Source organism: Procambarus clarkii, chromosome 1 (assembly GCF_040958095.1).
Source record: "Procambarus clarkii isolate CNS0578487 chromosome 1, FALCON_Pclarkii_2.0, whole genome shotgun sequence".
Classification (NCBI taxonomy): domain Eukaryota; kingdom Metazoa; phylum Arthropoda; class Malacostraca; order Decapoda; family Cambaridae; genus Procambarus; species Procambarus clarkii.
The window spans coordinates 57,689,943-57,707,442 of NC_091150.1; the positions used below are offsets into that span (position 1 = coordinate 57,689,943).

A 17,500-nucleotide genomic window follows, 5' to 3' on the forward strand; every position below is an offset into this window, starting at 1 on the left:
CTCCATCTTTGCCCGTTGGCAAGGTTGTCGGTCTTCTGTTACTGGTAACAAACTGCGTACTCGTAAGAGTAGTGTGTCATGGCCTTCCTCCTACCAACATAACCGGTGGTGGGAAACGGCTCTGGGGAGGTTGCTTATTGGCAATACACGTTTAACTCACGGACACTAATGGAGCGCCGCCCTGCTACTTTTTATCTAAACTGCATTGTCCCTCTTACAGTCGAGCATATCCTTGTTGAATGTCCTGACTTTCAGGACGAACATGTGTCTTGCTTCCCGATCGTCCCTCGTGGTCACTTGTCTCTTGATAGAATTCTTGGTGAATCAGATACATTTGATGTCGTTCGCCTTATGCGTTTCTGTTCTTGTATTGGCATTCTTAGTGATATTTAGCGTCCTGTGATTGTCCCGCACATTTGATGGTGCTACATAGCATTCCCGGCTTGGTGCGTTCTTTTGATAATTACATTAAATTACTAAAAATAATATACGAACACGTTAGTGAAAATAATGAGGTGAATGTTGTGCCCAGGGACTTCACTCTAAAACGGTGTCTGTCTTCCAGGAAACGAGAGTACCCATTCCCGGAAGCACAAGAGGCTGGATGACGAGACGTTGGAGAGACTCAGGAAGGAAAGGCAGCAAGAAATTGACATGTGGAAGATCATGACAGAAATCGTCGCATACTCAATCTTCCTCTGGGTTTTCCTCACCATAACATATGGTAGCAGGTCAGTTTCATGTACAGCGCTGGACTGGAATGTCGGCTTCCACATCACAAACAAAATTAACAAAATCTAAAAATTATTAAAAAAAAATCAAACATTGAAAGTGGTATGATTTGAAAAAAAAAGTTATATGGAAAATGAAAATTTTTATTTTATGCCACAAAAGCCTAAACAAATCAGGGAGGCTCACGTGTACAGGTACAGCTGTGCACATATCTCTGTCATGCTTCAGATCAGACAATTTTGTCGTTCAACACATATCAAAACTCTGAGGTTACCACATATGACACAAAAAAACCTATCAGTATAATACTAAAGGAAGCTGCAAAAATTTACTGGTCCATTCGAGGCAGCTCTAATTTATATCCATTTAAATCATTTCACATATATGTGAATTGATTTATGAATGGGTCTAACCTATGCTTGAGTGGGTCTAACATATGTTTGAAATAATCTAGCAATCCCACGTCTATTATGTTAGCAAGAAAAATGTTCCTTATCAGTTTAGCCCTATTTTTGAATCATTATCAACCCGGGTCTCTCGTGAATCTAAACATCTAATTTGTTCCATTGTTTCGTGTTATATTTTATGTTTATTTATTTAGCACTCGATCAGTAAGTCACGAGCTGTCGTCAGTAGGGCAAGAGCAGCCATCACGGGAGGACGCGTGTTTTTTTGCTCTAGCAGGTGTATTATATTTGGCTTCTTGACTTATTGAACACGGAGATAGGTGTAGTATGTGTGCTGCTCTCAGTACCAATTGTCGGAATTAATGACATAGTTGAAGAAGTGTGTTAAAACAGGATGATGATTGAACGATTAGGTTGTCGCAAAGAGTTAGGGTCTTAGGTAATCCGTGACGTGGCCTTCGATACCTGATGCGAAGACCTTCACTGCATTGTTTAAATTAGAGGATGCATGTTCCAGGGAGAAAGTAGCTCGTCTAAGGGTAGAGACTGAGGAGAAACCTTATCAATACATTATTCCTACATTAAAGTTAGGAAAATCTTATTATTTGGGTTTAAATACAGGAAAAGTAATTAAAATTACTTCAAGTCCAGCTCATACTTGAGTATGTTGAGGAGCTACATGGCATCTCTACATTTCCAAGCTATCAATTCCGAGATCGTATTTTTGCGTTTTTACCCTAGATCTCCAAATGCACTTCTTGCTGATAGACTCTCTATCACCTGTAGTCCTCACGTCTGTAATCTTTCACCTTCCTCCACTATTAGGCCTGAACCCTCCTTTCAGCGCCATATGTATTCAAACACTAACGCTCCTGGAGATGTCTCAATCGCTTTCTTCGCGATTTGTGCCTTATTTTATGTGAACATCAGGCCTAGTGTTGCTGGTGAGCGCCTCTCTTCTTTCTTGATAAAGTGCAATGAATTCTCTCATAATCAACACATACACCTAGACATCTACACCTACATCTAGGCATCTACACCTACATCTAGACATCTACACATACATCAATTCATCTACTCATACATCTATTCATCTATACATATATTTATACAATTACATATATACCTACTTCATTCGTTATTTAATCCATTACTACAACAACAACACACGCGGCTTTGCCATTTTGCACGTTCCAGGAAAGCGACAGGTAAAGGAATACATTTCTTCGACTGTACCTGATATGGAACGCTTGCTATGGCTTAAGGAATCCTTAATGCCAAGTTTCGGACTTAGATTCACTTTCCATGTGGAAACAAAAATTTTGGTCAATGCTTATCAATTTGTTTTGTAAGATTTTGAAGTTGTTTGCTGAACCTAAAGATTAATTAAGTTTTGTACATAAGATCAATAGTATACTTTTAATTATTACTTATTAGATCAGTGTATTTCCTTTGCGTTGCTTCCAGCTTTGGTTCTGGTGGATTTGTTTCTGACGAGGCTTCTCATTAAGCTATGTTACTTAAAATAATTTCCTATTTCAGTGTTACCCAGTAACCTAATAGAAGTAGGATTCCTTGATTGTTTCAAGCGTTGGTTAGACCTATATATGAATGAGATTGTGTGGATATAAATAGGAGCGTCCTCGAATGGGTCAATAAGCCTTCTGCAGTTAACTTCATTCTTATGTTCCTATGTTTATTCTTGCATATTATTCTTGCCAGAATATTGTGTTTAATGACTGTGTGTTCCTTAGTGTCTGTTTCGATCTCTTAGTGCAACATGATTCTAAAATATAAAATGTAATTGTATATTATGTGATGTGATTGTATGATCTATTTTATACTGTGATTATATATTTTGTACTGTAATTGTATGTTCTATATTGCGATTGCATCCTCTCTAATATAACTGTAAGCTCTCCACTGTGTAGGGAATGTATGTGAGTATATGTTCTGTAGTGTGGCTGGTGTTTCTGTACTCAGTACTCACCTAGCTGTGCTTGCGGGGGTTGAGCTCTGGCTCTCTGATCCCGCCTCTCAACTGTCAATCAATTGATGTACAGGTTTCTGAGCCTATTGGGCTCTATCATATCTACACTTGAAACTGTGTATGGAGTCAGCCTCCACCACATCACTTCCTAATTTAATCCATTTGTCAACTACTCCGACACTAGTCTTTCTTTCTAATATCTCTGTGGCTCATTTGGGCGCTCAATTTCCACCTGTGTCCCGTGGTACGTGTGCCCCTTGTGTTAAATAGCCTGTCTCTATCTACCCTATCAATTCCTTTGAGAATCATGTCCCCCTAACTCTTCTGTCTTCCAGCGACGTGAGGTTTAATTCCCGTAGTCTCTCCTCGTAGCTCATACCTCTCAGTTCGGGTACTAGTCTGGTGGCAAACCTTTGAACCTTTTCCAGTTTAGTCTTATGCTTGACTTGATATGGACTCCATGCTGGAGTTGCATACTCCAGGATTGGTCTGACATATGTGGTATACAAAGTTCTGAATAATTCCTTGCACAAGTTTCTAAAGGGCGTTCTTATGTTGTCCAACCTGGCATATGCCGCTGATGTTATCCTCTTGAAATGGGTTTCAGGGGACAGGGGACAGGCATGTTATCAACCCCCAATTTTTTCTCTCTCTCTGACTCTTAAAGAATTTAATCTCCCAAATGGCACCTTGAATCTGGCCTCCTGCTCCCTTCACCTATCTTCATAACATTACATTTGCTTGGGTTAAATCTAACAACCATTTGTTCGACTATTCCTTCAGTTTGTCCAGGTCTTCTTAAAACCTCAAGCAGTCCTCCTCTGTCTTAATCCTTCTCATAAGTTTGGCGTCGTCAGCAAACATTGAGAGGAATGAGTCTATACCCTCTGGGAGATCATTTACGTATATCAGAAACGAAATAGGTCCGAGTACAGAGCCCAGTGGGACTCCACTGGTGACTTCACGCCAATCAGAGGACTCACCCCTCACTGTAACTCTCTGCCTCCTATTGCTTAGGTACTCCCTAGTAGTAGGGAGTAAGAGCCACAGGCAACTTTTTTTTTTGGCGAGAGGACCCCTGTGGACTGTAAGAGCCACATGGGATTTTTTTTTTTGGGGAGTGGACCCCTGTGGACTGTAAGAGCCACAGAGGATTTTTTTTCTGGGGGAAAAATCCCCTGTGGATCTTAGGGGTTTTCAGGCAAATTTGGGGAGTCACAGATTTGGAAGTAAGGAATTCTTATGAGAAAAATAATTTCCGAGATCTTAGAAGTTTGTTAATCATTCTTATGATGAAAATAAGTAGGAAAATCTTAAAGAAAAGTTTTAGAAAAAATCGTGTTTGTGTCACAGCATTTCCAGGTAAACTCTATGGACAACCTTTGCCCGTTTTCAATCACACATTTGTAAAAGGACCATTTTCAGAGAATATTGTCTTAGATGTTTTGTTAAGGAAAACAGACAACTTAGCCATAACATTTAGTTTTATATCCATTTACGGCTATTTCACCTGTAAAGACCAAAATTAGTCAGAGACAGTTTTAAGCTGAAATTTCATCAGAGTCCTGTAATCTGCGAAAATTTGACAGAGTCCATTTTATACCCAATTTTCGTCAGAGTCTACTTTGAGAGCAAAATTAGTCAGAGACAGTATTTAGCTCATATTTCATCAGAGTCCAGTTTATACCGAAAATTCGCCAGAGTCTACTTTGAGAGCAAATTTCATCAGTGTCCTGTAATCTGTGAAAATTTGACAGAGTCCATTTTATACCCAATTTTCGTCAGAGACCATTTTATACCTAAAAATGAACAGAGTCCACTTTGTGAGCAAAATTAGTCAGAGACAGTTTTAAGCTCAAATTTCATCAGAGTCCAATTATCAACAGAAATTCGCCAGAGTCTACTTTGAGAGCAAAATTCGTCAGAGACAGTTTTAAGCTCATATTTCATCAGAGTCCAATTATCAACAGAAATTCGCCAGAGTCCACTTTGTAAGGAAAATTCGTCAGAGACAGTTTTAAGCTCAAATTTCATCAGAGTCCAGTTTATACCGAAAATTCGCCAGAGTCTACTTTGTGCCAAAATATTCAGAGTCCAGTTCATGATCGAAATTAATCAGAGTCCAATTAAAGACCCAAATTTGACAGAGACCACATTTTCGCTACTAGCAGTCCAATCCCCCTAAAATTTTAAACAGTCATATTTCAGACGTAGTAAATAAGATCAAGTCAGTTACTGAGCTCCAGCTCTCGTCCCCACTTTAGTTCTCTTTCGTATCTTTGTAAATAACCCATCAATTTCCCTGAAATTTTTACCCTCTGTATTTCAGACATAGTAAATATGAAGTAAACAATTATAAAACTCTAGCTCTTGTCCTCTGTCCAAGCTCACTTTTGTAAATTCATTACTCTCAGTCCAAATCACCCAACTACATTTTCAGACATAGTAAATAAAAACCAGTTCAGTTATCAAGTTTCAACTCTTGTGCCCCAGCTTAGTTCATTTGTGCAAGTTCTTTATTTTCCAACTAAATCACCTGAGATTTAAGATCACCTTATTTTCTAACGTAGTAAAATTAATCTGGACATTAGCAAAGCTCCATTTCCTCAGCCTTAGATCATCAGACATAAATATATTCGATCAAGTCCCTCTCCAGCCTATCTGTTTATCTGAGTAATTACTTTACCCTTCTCATCCCCAACATATCAATCCCCAACGTATCAAAACCTTCAATAATCATACTGTATTTGCATATTTTCTCTATATTCAGCTGTGTTCTTCACATTTTGTCCATGTTTTCTGTGTTCACTCCATGTTCTTCAAATGTTCACAGTCCCATTCAGTTCATATTTTCACAAGTATCTCCATTTTTCTGTAATCTTTCTCTTAGTCTCATTACTTTCTCTACAAATTCTAGTCATATTTTCTATGTTTTCATGTTCATCACATGTTCTCTTTACAACTTTTATACTCAATATTCATGCTAACTTCCATATTTTTGTGTTCTTTGTCAATATTCATGTTCCTCTACAAGTTCATGTTCCTCACAAGATCACTTCGTTTCTCACCTTCACTTACATGTTTTCTACATTCTTTGTCATATTCTCCATGTTCTTTACAAGTCCATTGTTCATTCTTTGTATTCCCTATTCTCCTTATCATGTTTTCATGTTCTCTGTAAGTTCATATTCCCAGCATGTTCACTGTATTCATCAACTTTTCTTACATATGTTCTTTGCCATGTTCCCCATATGTTCTCTGGGTTTTTTTTCCCCCTTACATGTTATTTAACGTTCCTTAACTAAAAAAATCTTTCGCCAATCAACTAAAACATAGTCACTTTCGTCATTTCTCAACTAAACTTATTATCCAGTCAACTAAAAATAGTCAGAAATAGCCTCGTTCAACACTGTTCTTAACTAAAACAACCTTTCTCTTAGCTAAAAATTGTCAAAGGAAACTTCTTTCAGCACTTTCTTAACAGTCGCTATGTTTCATCAAGAAAAAATTGTCAAAGGAAACTTTCCAAAACTGTTCATAACTAGCTTTTATCCATCGTCAATCAACTAAAAATAATAACTTTCATCATTTCTTAACTAAACTTATTCCCCAGTCATCAGAAAATATCCGTGTTCTTCATGTTTCATTGTCATTTCATAACTAAAATTATCCATCAATCAACAGAAAAAGCCATGTTCATCATGTTTTGTCTTTTTACTTAACTAAATTATGTTTTGTCAAGTAAGAAAAAATAACCAAAGATATCTTTCATCACTGTTCTTAACTGACATTATACTTTGGGGAGCACAAAAAATAGTCTCCCTCGTCATGTTTTCTCTTTTTTCCATAACTAAAAGTATTCATCAGTCAACTAAAAAATAGTTACTTCATCATGTTTCCTTGTCATTTCTTAACTGAAATATCACTTCTCTCATCTGAAATAGTCATGTGTAGCCTCTTTCCAACACTGTTCTTTACTAAAGTAGCCTTTCACTTCGCTAAAATAGTCATATTCGTCATTGTTCCTAACTAAAATTATATGTCGTTAAGTAAGAAATATAGTCAAAGACTCTCTTCAAGACATCAAGGACTTACTCAAAGACATCAAAGTTGCACTCAAAGACATCCTTTGAGACATCAAAGACATCCTTTAAGACTTCAATGGGACTCTTCGAGATATCAAAAGACACTCTCAAACACTCAAAAATTTACTTGCATCCTCAAAGTTATTCTCAGAGGCATAAAAGTCATTCTCAGAGCTATAAAAGTTATTCTCTATGTCATCAAAAAGTATTTTCTCGTTCATCAAAGTTAATCTCAGAGTTAACAAAGGTAATCTCTAACTCACTCTCGTACATCAAAGTTGTTTCAAAGACATCAAAGTTAATCTCAGAGTTATCCAAAGATATTCTCATGTCCACAAAAGTTATTCTGAGCTATCAAAGTTAATCTCAAACATCTCCGTTCATAAAAGTTATTCTCTAAGAGCTATCAAAAGTTATTCTCAGTCATCAAAGTTATTCCAAGAGACGTCAAAGTTAATCCAAGACATCATCTTTCATCAAAGATATTCTCTCTAAGCCATCAATGTTCTTCTCTAAGACATAAAAGTTATTCTCTATGTCATCAAAAGTTATTCTCTGAGCTAACAAAATACTACTCATGTTCTCAAAGACATTCTCCAATTCATCAATGTTGTTTCAAAGACATCAAAGTTAATCTCAGAGTTATCCAAAGACATTCTCAAAGTCATCTAAAGTTATTCTCAGAACAATCAAAAGTTATTCTAAGACAACAAAAGTTATTCTCAGAGCTATCCCAAAGCTATTCTCAGAGTCACCTTCGTTCGTCAGAGAAACTTTCAAAACATCTTTGTTCATCAAACTTGTTTTCAAAGTCATCAAAAGTTAATCTAAGACATCTTCTTTCATCAAAGTTATTTTCAGAGACATCTAAAGTTATTCTCAGAGCTATCAAACTTGTTCTCAGAGTCATCAAATGTTATTCTCGAAGTCATCAAAGATATTTTCAGAGACATCTAAAGTTAATTTCTATGTTATAAAAGTTATTCTCAGAGACATCTAAAGTTAATCTTGCTCATCAAAGTTGTTCTCTAAGACATAAAAGTTATTCTCAGAGTCATCAAAGTGATCTCTAACTCACCTTCGTTCATTAGAGAAACTTTCCAATCCATATTCGTTGACCAGAGTTATTCTCAGAGTCATCAAAGCGATCTCTAATTCACCTTTGTTCTCCCAAAGTTGTTCTCTAAGACACCTTCATTCATCAAAGAAACTCTCCTTCTTCCATCATGTTATTCTTTAAGACATCTTCAGTCATAAAATTTTCTCTCCAAAATGTAACTAGTTCAGCTTTTCATACCAAACCTGCATTTCTGTTAAAACATATTTTCTTAGTTGCTTTACCCTAAAACTGTTCTCTGAACTACACTGTTCAAACCTACGTATCTTATCCTCTCCACCCAATGTTACTTAGTTAACGTAACGTTCCTAAACCTAACTTTACCTATCCTAACATACCTTACCTTACCTATCTTACCTGACTTTACCTATCTTACCTAACTTAACCTGCATAACCTAACTTTACCTATGTTACCTTACCTTACCTATCTTACCTAACCTAACCTAACTCTACCTATGTTACCTTACCTACCTTTCCTAACTTAACCTGCTTAACCTATCCTAACATACCTTACCTTACCTTACCTACCTTTCCTAACTTAACCTGCTTAACCTATCCTAACATACCTTACCTTACCTATCTTACCTGACTTTACCTATCTTACCTAACTTAACCTGCATAACCTAACTTTACCTATGTTACCTTACCTTACCTATCTTACCTAACCTAACCTAACTTTACCTATGTTACCTTACCTTACCTTACCTATCTTACCTAACCTAACCTAACTTTACCTATGTTACCTAACTTAACCTTCATAACCTAACTTTACCTATCCTAACATAACTTACCTTACCTTCCCTATCTTACCTAACTTTACCTATCCTAACATAACTTACCTTACCTACCTTACCTAACTTAACCTGCTTAACCTAATTTACCTTACTTTACCTAATTTATATAACTTATCTTACCTATCCTAACGTAACCTAACTTGCTTTACCTAACTTAATCTTACATTCCCAAACTGATGTATCCTAACTTATCTAGTCAAACCAGACATGATCTAACTTACATAAGTATTCCTTCTTGTCTTTGTGTTTCGTCAATCATTGTCTCATATTCATTTACTCATTTCAAGGGATAATTTCTCAAATGGTCACTTATGCATTTCAAGTGCTATTTGTTAGAGATTGGATATTTAAGCATTTCAAAGAATTTTTGTTATATATGGGCATTTACTCATTTCAAGGGATAATTTCTCAAATGGACGTTTTTGCATTTCAAGTGTTATTTGTTTAAGATTGGGTGTTTAGCCATTTCAAAGGTTTTTGTTATATATGGGAACTTACTCGTTTCAAGGGCCAATTTCTCAAATGGTCATTTTTGCAGATCAAGGGTTATTTGTTAAAGTTCATCAAGTTGCTCATAAGTTGTATTTATTATGTTTGTTATCATATGTTCTTATTCCCCAACCCCTTAACCTAACCTCTTGTAATCTTATGTTCTTATTCCCCAACCCCTTAACCCAACCTCTTGTAATCTTAGTGTATTTAGTAGGTTCTATCTTATGTTCTTATTCCTCAACCCTTTAACCTAACCTTTCAGATGTAGTGTATTGTGTTTTTGACGTATTTGTTGAATATATTATCCTTTTCCTAACCTTTCAGATGTAGTTTTGTTTCTCCTTTTTGTATATTTTTACCCAAACCATCTTTCCTTCTTTACTTTGATTCTCCTACTCCTTTTAACCCTCCTTTTCTATCTCTCTCCATTATTCTCTCTCTTCCTCCCCCTCTCTCTCCCTCATTTGCTCAAATGCTCTCTTGTTTCTCAAATTCAAGTCTTATTGCTCCCATTCTCACACCCTCATTCTCATTCACTTAGTTTTTCTTTTTCTCAAATTCAAGTCTTAGTGCTCCCATGCCCACACTCTCTCTAATTCTCTCTTCTTTGGTCCCATTTTCTTCCGCCCCCTCTCTCTTACTCCTTGCTCTTCTTTCATGCTCTCACTCCCTTGAGCTCTTGTTTCTCAATTTCAAGTCTTAGTAGATCTGATTCTTTACTATTGTAATTTTTATTATTACTATGATAAAGAATGAACTTATATGTGAAAACAAAGTAAAGAAGGAAAGAAGGTTAAGTGGGATGGTGGGTGACGAATATGACTATTTTAGCGAAGTGAAAGGCTACTTTAGTAAAGAACAGTGTTGGAAAGAGGCTACACATGACTATTTCAGATGAGAGAAGTGATATTTCAGTTAAGAAATGACAAGGAAACATGATGAAGTAACTATTTTTTAGTTGACTGATGAATACTTTTAGTTATGGAAAAAAGAGAAAACATGACGAGGGAGACTATTTTTTGTGCTCCCCAAAGTATAATGTCAGTTAAGAACAGTGATGAAAGATATCTTTGGTTATTTTTTCTTACTTGACAAAACATAATTTAGTTAAGTAAAAAGACAAAACATGATGAACATGGCTTTTTCTGTTGATTGATGGATAATTTTAGTTATGAAATGACAATGAAACATGAAGAACACGGATATTTTCTGATGACTGGGGAATAAGTTTAGTTAAGAAATGATGAAAGTTATTATTTTTAGTTGATTGACGATGGATAAAAGCTAGTTATGAACAGTTTTGGAAAGTTTCCTTTGACAATTTTTTCTTGATGAAACATAGCGACTGTTAAGAAAGTGCTGAAAGAAGTTTCCTTTGACAATTTTTAGCTAAGAGAAAGGTTGTTTTAGTTAAGAACAGTGTTGAACGAGGCTATTTCTGACTATTTTTAGTTGACTGGATAATAAGTTTAGTTGAGAAATGACGAAAGTGGCTATGTTTTTAGTTGATTGGCGAAAGATTTTTTTAGTTAAGGAACGTTAGATAACATGTAAGGGGAAAAACCTAGAGAACATATGGGGAACATGGCAAAGAACACATGTAAGAAAAGTTGATGAATACAGTGAACATGCTGGGAATATGAACTTACAGAGAACATGAAAACATGATAAGGAGAATAGGGATTACAAAGAATGAACAATGGACTTGTGAAGAACATGGAGAATATGACAAAAGAATGTAGAAAACATGTAAGTGAAGGTGAAAAACGAAGTGATCTTGTGAGGAACATGAACTTGTAGAGGAACATGAATATTGACAAAGAACACAAAATATGGAAGTTAGCATGAATATTGAGTATAAAAGTTGTAAAGAGAACATGTGATGAATATGAAAACATAGAAAATATGACTAGAATTTGTAGAGAACATAATGAGACTAAGAGAAAGATTACAGAAAAAATGGAGATACTTGTGAAAATATGAACTGAATGGGACTGTGAACATGTGAAGAACATGGAGTGAATACAGAAAACATGGACAAAATGTGAAGAACACAGCTGAATATAGAGAAAATATGCAAATACAGTATGATTATTGAAGGTTTTGATACGTTGGGGATTGATACGTTGGGGATGAGAAGGGTAAAGTAATTACTCTGATAAACAGATAGGCTGGAGAGGGACTTGATCGAATATATTTATGTCTGATGATCTAAGGCTGAGGAAATGGAGCTTTGCTAATGTCCAGATTAATTTTACTACGTTAGAAAATAAGGTGATCTTAAATCTCAGGGTGATTTAGTTGGAAAATAAAGAACTTGTACAAAATGAACTAAGCTGGGGGGACAAGAGTTGAAACTTGATAACTGAACTGGTTTTTATTTACTATGTCTGAAAATGTACTTGGGTGTTTAAATCTCAGGGGGATTTGGACTGATAGTAATGAATTTACATGAGTGAACTTGGACAGAGGACAAGAGCTAGAGTTTTATATTTGTTACTTCATATTTACTATGTCTGAAATACAGAGGGTAAAAATTTCAGGGAAATTGATGGGTTATTTACAAAGATACGAAAGAGAACTAAGGTGGGGACGAGAGCTGGAGCTCAGTAACTGTCTTGATCTTATTTACTACGTCTGAAATATGACTGTTTAAAATTTCAGGGGGATTGGACTGCTAGTAGCGAAAATGTGGTCTCTGTCAAATTTGGGTCTTTAATTGGACTCTGATTAATTTCGATCATGAACTGGACTCTGAATATTTTGGCACAAAGTAGACTCTGGCGAATTTTCGGTATAAACTGGACTCTGATGAAATTTGAGCTTAAAACTGTCTCTGACGAATTTTCCTTACAAAGTGGACTCTGGCGAATTTCTGTTGATAATTGGACTCTGATGAAATATGAGCTTAAAACTGTCTCTGACGAATTTTGCTCTCAAAGTAGACTCTGGCGAATTTCTGTTGATAATTGGACTCTGATGAAATTTGAGCTTAAAACTGTCTCTGACTAATTTTGCTCACAAAGTGGACTCTGTTCATTTTTAGGTATAAAATGGTCTCTGACGAAAATTGGGTATAAAATGGACTCTGTCAAATTTTCACAGATTACAGGACACTGATGAAATTTGCTCTCAAAGTAGACTCTGGCGAATTTTCGGTATAAACTGGACTCTGATGAAATATGAGCTAAATACTGTCTCTGACTAATTTTGCTCTCAAAGTAGACTCTGACGAAAATTGGGTATAAAATGGACTCTGTCAAATTTTCGCAGATTACAGGACTCTGATGAAATTTCAGCTTAAAACTGTCTCTGACTAATTTTGGTCTTTACAGGTGAAATAGCCGTAAATGGATATAAAACTAAATGTTATGGCTAAGTTGTCTGTTTTCCTTAACAAAACATCTAAGACAATATTCTCTGAAAATGGTCCTTTTACAAATGTGTGATTGAAAACGGGCAAAGGTTGTCCATAGAGTTTACCTGGAAATGCTGTGACACAAACACGATTTTTTCTAAAATTTTCCTTTAAGATTTTCATACTTATTTTCATTATAAGAACTTTTAAACAAACTTCTAAGATCTCGGAAATTATTTTTCTCATAAGAATTCCTTACTTCCAAATCTGTGACTGCCCAAATTTACCTGAAAACCCCTAAGATCCACAGGGGATTTTTCCCCCAGAAAAAAAATCCTCTGTGGCTCTTACAGTCCACAGGGGTCCACTCCCCAAAAAAAAAATCCCCTGTGGCTCTTACAGTCCACAGGGGTCCTCTCGCCAAAAAAAAAAGTTGCCTGTGGCTCTTACTCCCTACTACTCTCCCTTATCCACTAGAGCGCCCTACCAGTTACTCCTGACTGTCTCTCCAGTTTATGTACCAGCCCCCTTACCCCGTACCCGTTATGGGGTACTGTGTCAAAGGCTTTCCGACAGTCCAAGAAAATGCAGTCCGCCCATCCTTCTCTTTCTTGCTTAATCTTTGTCACCTGGTCGTAAAATTATATTAAGCCAGTAAGGCAAGATTTACCCTCCCTGTCACGAAGTCCCTTATCTCCAGATGTGTCAGTGTAAGTGTTAATTTGCAGGTGTGTCAGAGAATCAGATCAATTGAGTAATGAGTCTTCCTGTTCACTTGTATACGTAAGAGGTTCAGAATAATCTTTATGTTTATTGGTAAGTATATCAGTGGTGCATATAATAATAATAATAATAATAATAATAATAATAATAATAATAATAATTTTATTAACTAGAAGGTACAATGGGATTGTGGTCTATGGAATCGTATACGAAGATGACTGTTAGGTTTATAGAGGTCCACTTAGTCAAGGACGAGGTTTTTTCATGCGGGCGCCCATGTAGTGCTAAGCAAATTCGGTAGTGCTTACCCATACTGTAATGACCAGTCGTAATGTTTACCTAGTTGATGGGGGTTCTGGGAGTTCTTCTACTCCTCAAGCCAGGCTTGACTTGTGAGAGTTTGGTCCACCAGGCTGTTGCTTGGAGCGGCCCGCAGGCCCACATATCCACCACAGCCCGGTTGGTCCGGCACTCCTTGGAGAAAATGATCTCGTTTTCTCTTGAAGATGTCCACGGTTGTTCCGGCAATATTTCTTATGCTCGCTGGGATTGAACATCCTATGTGTTGAACAACCGTGGACCTCTGATGTTTATACAGTGTTCTCTGATTGTGCCTATGGCACCTCTGCTCTTCACTGGTTCTATACTGCATTTTCTTACATATCATTCACTCCAGTACGTTGCTATTTTACTGTGTAGATTTGGTACTTCGCCCTCCAGTATCTTCCACGTGTATATTATTTGATATCTCTCTAATGTGTCTAAATGCATTTAGCAGAACACAGATGACTCGATGGGATAATATTGTGTTAATATATAGCTGACAGGGTGCACAGATGAGTTTAAGTGATACGTTAAGAGGTGTGCTTAACCTCTGTGAGATTTATTGACTCTCTCTTTATATGCATATTTAAACTATATATCATAAAATAAACAAATAACTACTAAACTTAATAGGCAGAATAAAACTAAATAAACAGTGTTTAAGTTCGTAGCTGGTGATTGTTGTAGTAGTGATATTTGTTGTATCCCCTGGGCAGACTGTATTGGTCCAGCTCTGTGCTACTGAGTGACCTGTATGGTATTGTTCCTTAGGTGGCTCAGGACGCCCTAGGGGGACTACCCTGGGAGGGAGACTCAACAGGAATGCTGCTGCCTTCATTTACCTGATGAATAAATAAATCTCAATACCTATTGGTAAAATTAAATTTAATTATAATGCAGCATGTACTGGTTATATAGTTAAATAGTTTTATTTAGTCTAACCTTTTAATTCTGGTATCTTGTCACATATAAATAATTGTAGACAATGGCAAGAATTGTCTAATATTGTTATTATTACAGGGGATACAAAAGAATTGTTGCTTGGGTTATAACAACCATTTGTTCGACCATTCCTTCAGTTTGTCCAGGTCTTCTTGAAGCCTCAAGCAGTCCGTCTCGTCTTAATCCTTCTCTTAATTTTTTTTATTCTTAATCAATGTGAATTTATTTATTGCAAAGTTTATATTTTATTTTTGAAGTTGCAATATATCTCCTTTAAATATTAGTTAACCTAGCTAGTTATGTTTAATTAAGTGGTAAGTATATCCTTCACTTACGGAGGTGGGCTCGTAAGTACATGGTAATACCACACCTGCAATATAATGGTGTTAGTGGCAGTCAAGAAATTGGATCCAATCTTTATTAAAACCACCACCAGCCTCTCGTATTTTAGTGTAATTTGCAAGTGCGAAGCGCTTAGTCGATTATATCTTCATTTAGACTTTATTAGTCCTCTGTGTTTAAGTAAATTATATACTTGAGTATTTAGTTTATACCATATATAAAGGTCCATGGGTATTAAGACGGGTAAATACCACATACTTTGAGTGCCGTAGTCCTTATGGTCGTGGTATTTTGTTTTCTCGTCGTGGTGGTGGAGGGTGTGCGTCCACCCACCAGAGCAGGTCTGGTTCACACTTGTGTTTTAAACATCGATTATTTACTCATGATGGATCTAATATTAATTTGAAGGAGTATGTCAAGTTATATATGGCTTAGTGATAATTTATAGGCGTCTGGATCAAGATATGAGTTTTTGTACATTTATATATCCATCATAAATGTACACGAGTCTCAGTATTCATTTAGCAATCATTAAAATGTTTAAGTTGCTTGTAGCTTGCAATCACGTGCAAAACTAATTGACGTATATATTTAAATTTTGATACGCTCAACCTTTAGATATAAATCTTCATTTCATAAATATTTAAATGCTTAATCCATATGTCTTGCTCATGCTCATTATTTCTTCCCCTTTCAAACATTGACCTTATCCATTTCCACTATACGGTAATGGCATACATTAATGTATTGATTTATAAAAATACAATACTTACATATTAAAATTTTTGTATACACACTAGTATTAATTATGGAGACTTTTTCCACGTAGAATTTTGGCTAGGATACAGATAACAGTGCAAGATGTAATTTGTATTATGCTGCATCCAACATCGCTGGTAAACCTCAGCTGTTCTCAATGAGTTAAATTATGTTAATGAAATTGCTATTTGGCTGCAGGGACCCGAACACGTTCCTGCTGCACCAGAGCTTGAGTCAAGAATTCTTGAACGAAGGAAGGACGGGAATAGACTTTACCAAGGTAACACAACCATCTACTTTGCTCAAGTTTACCAATACTGATCTAAATTCATATTTGAATTTAACTAATCTTCTGTTTAATGAAAGGCTAATGGCAGCGTGGTATGTTGCTAATAATTATGATAGATTCATTATTTTTTATCATTCCATTGTACATGCAAATCTTAACTCTAAGGGTGCTTCTGTTAAGAGAGGTCTATGAAACTTATAAAGTGATAAGCACTCTCTATCCATGAGAGTGCTTATCACTGATGGTCAGGTCCTCTGACCATCAAGGTAAGCTCCTGGACCCGGTAAATGCAGCCATCAGAGATATGGGTACAAATCAGCAGTCATGCTGTTTTCAAGCTCATACCAAACACCTATTGCTATGATTTGTAAACCGAGGGATATAAATATTGGAACCCTATTGAGACCAATTTACAAGAACGGAGAAACAGCACTAATCAAAAAAGGAGAAAAATACATAATTGCTTTTCGTTATGTGACTAAAAAATGAATACACTTTCTTAGTATGCTTGTTTATGTTATTTATGACAATATTCAATACATTAGGAAACACATATTGCCTGATATTGATTTACTTCAACCATTTTCATATCATGAAATGGCGATTCAAAAGCGATTTTTATAATTATTTCCTTGTTATTTGTTCATAAAAATATATCGTATGTGCCGGCGTATAAGAGGCACTTGTTTTTTAAATGTATCCAAAAAGTGCCACTATTCCACAATCCGGTTTCACGACGTCTGGCGCACATTTTGCTTTGAGCACGGGATTGTTGGTAGATTTTTTTTTACGTGTTCTGGCTGGTTCTCCCGGCGGGGTGACGGTGTCCGGGCCGGCTTGGTCGAGAGGTGCCGGGAGTTGGTGGGTTTTGCTGCGCTCCTGGTGTGCCGTCAGTCGTGGTGGGCGGCTGGCTTCTGCTCTGCCGGGGAACACTGGGGTGACTTTTGTGTTTTAGCTGGGGCCGAGTTTTGGTTTGCTATCCAGTGTCCTCTGTGTTGGGCGGGGCCGGTACTTGTCACCCAGTGGGACTCCTGGGGCTCCCCAATCACCTGCCTGTCTGCCTTTCTTTCCGCGAGGCATATTAGTTTCCAGTGATTGGCGTCACTCGTTTCGCGATTAAGCTCGGCGTTTCACCCTTTCTGGGCT

General features: G+C 36.6%; 1 protein-coding gene across 1 annotated transcript in view; it reads left to right on the plus strand.

Moving 5' to 3' along the window:
- Positions 1–168: 168 nt before the first annotated feature.
- The window catches only part of LOC138363536 (polycystin-1-like protein 2), a 42,195-nt gene continuing 24,863 nt past the window's right edge, over positions 169–17,500 (plus strand). Inside the window, exons 1-3 of the mRNA XM_069322892.1 lie at positions 169–319; positions 566–731; positions 16,264–16,345. Coding sequence (XP_069178993.1) covers positions 169–319; positions 566–731; positions 16,264–16,345 — 399 coding nt within the window. The remainder of the gene's footprint in view (positions 320–565; positions 732–16,263; positions 16,346–17,500) is intronic.